The following is an 8067-nucleotide window of genomic DNA, read 5'->3' as shown; positions in this document are numbered from 1 at the left end:
CTACCTTTTTTCTGAAACAGATTGGTTCCTCTGGAAAATGCCACGGCCAAAGGTGGAGCTAACTATGTCAAAAAAGAGTGGAAACTGTAAAGCTCCAAATAAGACAACAGGAATGGTAGCTAGCAAAATCACTGGAGCGTAAACCCATGGAATTTTTTCATGAAGAACAATAACTAGGGTGGCTGCGAAAGTTGCCATCATGAATGCTATAGAGACAAAGAGGAAGAAAAGACCCAGTATGAGTTTCCGAGGCAATGACTTGAGAAAATCTTGTTCAGCGTATCGTGCTGTTAATAGCGTGAAGAACATCAAGATAGATGTGCAGGAAGCGAAGAGGGAAACTGCATCTGATACTATGAAGACCATAAAGGCCCTTGCATTCAAAAACATCGGGTAGCCTGTATTTTGATTGTTGCCACCAGGTACTGTGAAAGCCGCTGCAAACATTACGGTGGCGATGAGTGTTAAGACGACCATACACGCTTGTGACGCTTCTTTTATCCACTTTTCACCTTCCTTCACCAAGGATTTATGTTGCACTGTGAACAGATCTTTAGGTTTTGCACCTTTCTTGTTCTTCATCTCTCTATATTTCAAATTTACCACTTTCTCCACCTCCTACCCATTTGGTGAATTGCAGGTGATCACAAAAAACAAGAAGTTAATAAATCGATTAATACATAAAGTATATAAGAACATTCACTAATATTGAGTTTACCTGGAACCACTGTATCTCCCTTTGCATTTGGAGAGCTGCGCCTGAGACGTTTATCAGTTGCGGTGGTCTCCAGAATCCAGCACAGTGCAGGATGTTGTTCATATCTTTATCAAAAAGTTCAGTACCTTGTTTTTGTAGTCCCATTTGAGATATTAAGTTGAAGATTTTTTCTTGGCGAGAAATAACAGCGTGCTGATATATACCATTTCCGTTTCCATCTTTGTAATGTATCAAAAAAGGATTGGAATTTGTAAGCACCGTGAAAAACTCCACAATCCCATGAATGGTTGTGGAATAAATGGCATCATATGCTCCTACCCGTCTGAGCTGACGCACATCCAAACGGGAAAGCTGAGGACAGATAATCTTGACTATTTGAACAGCTTGATCATGCTTTACTTTCTCATCGCTCAGTTGTTTTATATATGGAACTGTTACACGTATTTATGTCGAGTTACATGTAGCAAAGCTTAACTTCATAGGATCGGTGTTTCTCTAGCATAAATTGCAGTATTTTATCAAGAGCTAGGATTAAGAACATGCATGTGCAGGTAATTAAAGACAGGGATGTCTTTTCCCTTGTCAGCACCAGGAGCAAATTTTCCCCCCATCCACCTTCAATGTATTGTATCAGAAAGACTGTTCTGAAATGTGAATTTCCAGAGCCGTCTCTGAGAGTTTGATCCCCTATGAACAATCTGAAAGTCTTTGCCTTATCACTAACACTAAATCTTCCATTTCACAACATCAAAGGCAACCACCCGATATAAGCAATTGAGAGGGCAATGTCAAAGCTTGCAATACTCTTAGCACATGCATGAGACTATATGGTAACAGGACCTATTTCCTAATATGATTGTGCCTGACTACTTTTAGTTAGTGTTTCTGCATTTGTGTAAGACTATCTATGACATGTGGGAAGATTATTAAGCCCCAGTATTTTGTTTATTAATGCATCATGAAAAATTCTCATCCTTCATTTGGTTTTGGTCGAAGTTGGAAGAAAATGTAGTTGAGCTACTGTAATACTAAGTGTGATCGAAGGAGTTGCCACATACATACCTATTGCTTTGAGAGATTTTGCAAATGGTCCATTACTACAAACTCCAGCTGCAATCAAACAAACAGGGCAGTTAAAGCGTATTCCTTGCAAAATTTATTACGCTAACTAGGCACAATTAGCGTCATCTAGTTATAATTGAGAGAAGGATTACTAACCGCTCCAATATAAGTGTTTTTGGAAATAGCCATACCGATGTCCACTTAGAAAGGCAGAAGGCTTTGCGGCCAATACATGGAAAACAGTCATCCCATTATTATCTTCGACAGTAGCTAATCCTGGAAGTAGTTTTAGTAGATCCAAAGCAACATCTGCAGACATGTACAAATGTGCCATAAAATAATTATGAGTTTTTCGTTAAATAAAATTGGGAATAAAGATTCGACGAAGATCTTACCATATAAATCAACCCTAAGTGCAGCTGTAACAAGAATAGCACCATACTTATCACCAAGTATTTGGTTATAAACTATCTTTTCCATTGGCGTCTCCGAGTAAAGATAGCGCATCATTTCTGGGTCACCACAGATTGCGGAGGTAACAAATGGAATATGGCCATATTCATTTTGTAATAGTAGCAACTTTCTATTCTTGTCTACCATGAGCTTAACCATTTCCATGTTATTATATTTCACAGCTAGTGAGATTGCAAGCTGTCCATTGTCTGTCTTTATTTCTAAAGCTTTCGGAGATAACATGTCTATAAGGTATTTCGCAAGAACTAATCTTCCTTTAATAATAGAGGAATGAAGAAGTGTTAATCCATCATCAGACATCCTACAACAGATTGTTTCAGGAAAGGAAACCAAAAACTCTCTGGCAAATCCTCGAATCACTTCATCTTTTTGAAAAGGATCGTCTAGGGGTAAGTACCGTGTGTATGGATCTGCAGAGCGCATTTGTTAATCAGGGAAGAAGAGATGGAAATACACAATATAAATACACATATACTAACATAATTAGTTCTAGGGACATCATCTTGCCACGGGGTACTATAGCTCGATCAGTATGTGTTACATGTTCTGAAAATTGAAAATTTCAGTTTATATTTCGTTTTATGAGGATTCTAACCTTTTTCTTCGTCAGAAGCACCTGCTGCTCGTGCTAACTTGTACCAGGCTTCTTGGGCAAAATTTGTTTCCTCAGCATGAGGCTGCATCTCCGTTCCACAACTTGACCGTATGAGTTCCAAGGCAGCCTTATTTTTATTTTTCCAAATAGGGAAGTTATGAACAGTTGCCACCTCATTTCCATCCACGATATCCCACAAATATTTACTTACCAACAATTATTTTAGGTAGACTTTGAAGTGTCTATAATTGCTTAGTGTCAGATGTTCATCGTTAGCTCTTTTAAGTTTGCCTATATTCACCATTGCTGTTTCTGCTGCCACTACCATCTTCAGGTATCTCTCTGTTAAACGACGCCAAAAATGACAAATAAATATTTGTGCAAATGATTATCAGAAGATGGCACGGTATTTGGTAAATGGTAATGAATGCAGAGATTATTGAAAAAACTATACTGAAATATAGATCTAACCTTTTTCTTCTACGGAGGCACCTTCTGCTTGTTTTAACTGGTCCCAGGCTTCTTTCGGATTTATGGTGTAAATAATGTGAGGCAGCATTTCCTGGCTACATGAATTTGCTATGAATTCATAAGCCTTTTTATCATCATCGTCGTTAAAATAGTATGTGTCTAACTTCACTCTGGACCATAATTTGTTCTTGCGCAGTATCTTTTTGAGGTGGACTTTCCAAATTTCATAAGTTATTTAGTATTTGGGTCTTAGATTTTGGTATGTCTTAGTGTTTGGGTCGTAAGTCTGTCCAATATTGTATTTGGGTCGTTGACCCGTTAGTCAACTATAGGTATTATGGTCAAGCAGTTATAAAGTTAACGTCCGTTTACTTACAGGTTTATCATCCCCTATAATTCTTATAGTAATTTCAAATTAAACGGCCTAGATTGAACAGACTTGATGAACGTTTTTGGGATTTCGGCCAACAGCTTCACGGCAATTTGGAAAACTCCAGAACGAAAAACTCTATGATGTTTTTGATTTTAGGATTTCAAATTTTGGATTGGTGTGAATAGGTCAGTAGGGTTAGAAAGTAGAGACAGTCAATGGTAAGTTTTAATTCATTAGATAAGAAATATCAAACGGGATAAAGAAGGAATATAGCTACTGATACGGGCTGTTTTTAGGTCTAATCGATCAGCAACTAGTATGAAGAAAATATTTGTTTATCATTTCGGTGGAGCTGGAGTTGGATTAACTCAAGATGATGATTGGGAAAATCAAATCCTTAAACCACTATAATTTTGTTTGAATCACAATTGGAACTTCCGCTGGCCATTTTTCCGGTCCCACGAAAAAATAACAAGGGTCAAGGGAATTTACCTAATCAACCAATCTTTCATCGAATGGATAGAACTGTTTACAATCTTGTATCGCCAGAAACAAAAACAAAAGTCGCTGATCTAGATATACAAAAACAAACTTAAATTTCGAACTGTGCTTGAGCAGTAGCAGAAAGAAAAAGACAGTGGAAAGATGATGAGAGTGGGTGTTGGTTCCCTTATTGGTTTGGTTTACTCTCGTATTAGAGAGGGTTATAGTTCACTGCTAACGGAAGTTAACTTTAGCCAACAGTTTGACTAAAACCGTTAGTTGACCTAGTTGACTAACGGGTCAACGACCCAAACACTAAATTGGACAAACTTAGGACCCAAACACTAAGACATACCAATATCTACGACCCAAACACTAAATAACTCATTTCATAATTTGTCGGTGTTGATGGGTTTGTTCCTGGAGGAAAAAAAAAGAATTGTCATAACGATCATCGAAAGACTTCGAAAAAGTTTAGTAACTCCAGAAAAAAGAAAAGAAAATGCTGTGAAGAAATCGAACGACTAACCTCTATGCATGGTATAAGCATTCCTCAAGTCTTTCCAAGCGCGTTTTGCAGATGAATCCCGACCTACAAATTCATAAACCAACTGTGGTCCGCATGCCATTTTTATGACCCCATAAGCCTTCATATTTGCAGTGGGGCAATCCTTTTTGCCATGCACAACGTTCCACAGATCTTGACTTCTCAAATATTTTTCCCCGTAGATTCTCCAGCTATCAAAATTGCTTAGATCCACAAGTATAATCTCATCCAAATCTTTCCAGCTATTATAATGGGTGATGTCGCCGGTCAAAACTTCATTCAAGTTGATTGTTGATGCTGCTGCCGCATTATATTTGATATCGTGTAAATTATGAGCTCTTGATAACCTGTCCCAAGCACATTTTGCCGTGGGTGCATCTTCTATCCAGCAACTCAACACTGGTCCACATGCCATATTCATAATTCGAAGAGCTTTTCTATCTTTACTTTCCCAGTTATTACTGCACTTAGCAACATAAGTGCATTTATCTGGTAGAGACTTATCACTTGATTCACTTCCATCCACAATGCCCCACAGATCTAGACTCCTCAGATGATCTTTCATGTCAATTTTCCAGCTATCATAATTGCCTGTATTGTCATCAAGTACAAGTTTCCTCCTCGCACAAGCTGCATTGAAATTACTATATAAGCATGGTACTTCAGGTAAACTGGGATGTAGCAGTTGGATACAAAACTATAAGTCCAAGCATTATGGTAGTGCATTTTGCTTGACTATATCCACATTATAGCGAAGACCAACCACTATCTGTCATTGTTTATGGTTGAGATTAGGACGGTATCTGATTGTCTTCGAGCCCCCAACTTTCGTTCTTGATTAATGAAAACATCCTTGGCAAATGTTTTCACAGTTGTTCATCTTTCATAAATCCAAGAATTTCATCTCTGACTATGAAATACGAGTGCCTCCGACTGTCCTTGTTAATCATTACTCCGATCCCGAAGGCCAGCGCAATAGGACCGAAATCCTATGATGTTATTCCATGCTAATGTATCCAGAGCTTGGGCTTGCTTTGAGCACTCTAATTTCTTCAAAGTAACAACACCAGAGGCACGATCCGACCAATTAAGGCTAGGAACGCATCGCCGGTAGAATGGACGAGACGACTGGTGCACACCCAAAGGACGGACCGGACGACCCAACCCAAAGTCCAACTACGAGCTTTTTAACTGCAACAACTTAAATATACGCTATTGGAGTTGGAATTATCGCGGCTGCTGGCACTAGACTTGCCCTCCAATGGATCCTCGTTAAGGGATTTAGATTGTACTCATTCCAATTACCAGACTCGAAGAGCCCGGTATTGTTATTTATTGTCACTGCGTCCCCGTGTTAGCATTTGTATTGTTATTTATTGTCACTAAACTTTAACTCCATCCTACCAAAAATTTTACTCCCTCCGTTTCCAAAAGACAGTCTGTTTTGACTTTGTCAAAATATTAAGGAGACTGTAGTAGTTTACATGCATACCCTTAGTTACTTGCCTAATTTATTTGGATAAAAATGTTAGTAATAAAAACTACCAAAAATTGTTATGGGATTGTAAATAGAAAATAAAAAAAGAAACCTAAAAGGAATGGAGGATATATTTGTTTCCTTAATTATACAAATCTCATTAATATTTTGGATTGGGCCCATTAAAAAAGAATTTATGAATATAAAACTTTAAGGGTATATCAGAAAGTTTATTGGAAAAATATGACTATAAATAGAAGCTGAACATAATTTTGAAACAGACGAAAATAGAATAGAGGACGGTCTTTCAGAAACAGAGGAAATATATTAAAAAAAATAGTAGTGGGATCCTAAAGAACCAAATTTGTTTGATTTTTCTCTTATTTACCATAATGCAAAAACGTGTTTGTTTATTTCCATATGGCTCAACAAAAAAATCTTTCGTTATTGATTGCCATAGAAATTGCACTTACAATGTTGCTAAATCAAAAAATGTTCAAACAATAAACGGACTAATTTGTTTTGGTGATATTGTCTACATAATAATAATATAAACTATTTAAAGAGTACACTAGGCCGGCGATACTAAATAACCTATAGCGGCGTTATTAGAGCTTTAGGTGTGATATTTTAAGCCTCGCGTTTTTAGGTGCCACTCGAAAGGATTTAGGGGCCAACAATAAAACAAAAAAGGTCACCCAAAGGGAAAATATAGCCATCCCTTATCTCGCGTAATTCGTAATGGCGAAATTACCCTTATATATTCGGAGGATATGATAACATTATTATCCTCCGATTGCAATCGGAAGACAAAATATTTCCAGACTTCCGATTGTAGTCGGTGCAGTATTAGAATGATTTGTGTTCATTAATCGGGATTGTACACAGCCAGCCATAACCACTTGGTTCGTGTTTTGGATGCAACGTTAATCGGGAGTTAAATATATTACAAAACCTACCGATTATAAGTTGCCCCAAATTCAAATTTTGAAAGCTACCATAATCGGTAGATATGCTAAATACAATACTTACCGATTATTGGTTTCTCCACATTCAACTTTCGTCAAATTAGCAGTTGGAGTTTTTGGGAAAAACAAAAAGAGCCGTTGGACCCTAAACCTATATGAAGAAACTCATATCTATCACCCCAATTGCACCAAACTCTTTCCTCTCTTCAGTTTTAATTTTCATAACAAAAAACATGGATATTGCTTTTGCCGAAGAAGAAGATTGTGCTATTTATAGAGCGTGGGTTGTGGTAACTGCTCATGATCGTGTTCACAAGCTCCACAAATCGGAATACGAAGAGCAGATATGGAACCGTATCTTAATGGTATTTGAGGCCTTAGATGGTAATCGAATTCGAAGATCATCCAATGACATTAAGATGAGAAAGAATGCGCTCTATAAGGAGATTGACAAACTTGAAGATGAGGAACGGTTTATTAGGAACGCTTTTCCTTGGTGGACGTATGAAAAACGAGTAAGTATCTCTGTAACTCCAACTCACATTAACAAAAGTTAGTACTAACTTGTTACTCATTCGTAATTTCAGAGAAATCTTGCGGATCGCCGGTATGTAGACCTCTACGGGAAACGATTTGAACATGAAGGATGCTACAAAATCAAGAGGGACAATTTCTATGGTCACTGGAAGTTATGATCTGTTTTAATACTTTTATGGTCAATTAGGAGTATGGATTTAGGTGCTTTTGACGAAATTGTAAGGTTAAGGCCGTTTGAACTTTATGTAATGGATGTAATCGGAGTATTATTAATATAAAAACTAGCCGATTATACGAAATCGGTAGATTATTTTGTTAAACAACCTACCGATTGTAATATTCGGTTATGTTATGAGTCAACT

General features: G+C 37.4%; 1 protein-coding gene across 1 annotated transcript; it reads right to left on the bottom strand.

Annotated features, from left to right (window-relative positions):
• LOC113343333 lies at window positions 1–2937 on the bottom strand. The gene is made up of 6 exons (XM_026587559.1): window positions 2850–2937; window positions 2176–2664; window positions 1937–2089; window positions 1781–1828; window positions 719–1149; window positions 1–618 (listed from the first exon to the last, which is right to left on the bottom strand). Exons 1-6 carry the CDS (start codon window positions 2935–2937, stop codon window positions 1–3), a joined length of 1827 nt encoding a protein of 608 aa, XP_026443344.1.
• Window positions 2938–8067: the final 5130 nt, after the last annotated feature.

This window comes from Papaver somniferum, unplaced genomic scaffold, assembly GCF_003573695.1.
Source record: "Papaver somniferum cultivar HN1 unplaced genomic scaffold, ASM357369v1 unplaced-scaffold_57, whole genome shotgun sequence".
Classification (NCBI taxonomy): Eukaryota; Viridiplantae; Streptophyta; class Magnoliopsida; order Ranunculales; family Papaveraceae; genus Papaver; species Papaver somniferum.
This window is presented reverse-complemented; position numbering and strand designations above follow the sequence as displayed.

Excerpts from the sequence above, each read along its gene's own strand:
- LOC113343333 (XM_026587559.1), bottom strand. The coding sequence starts at position 2,937 with ATGCAGCCTCATGCTGAGGAAACAAATTTTGCCCAAGAAGCCTGGTAC. Across the intron at positions 2,090-2,175 it reads ACTTAGGGTTGATTTATATG|ATGTTGCTTTGGATCTACTA; the intron begins GTAAGATCTTCG and ends ACATGTCTGCAG. Across the intron at positions 619-718 it reads GGGAGATACAGTGGTTCCAG|GAGGTGGAGAAAGTGGTAAA; the intron begins GTAAACTCAATA and ends CCAAATGGGTAG.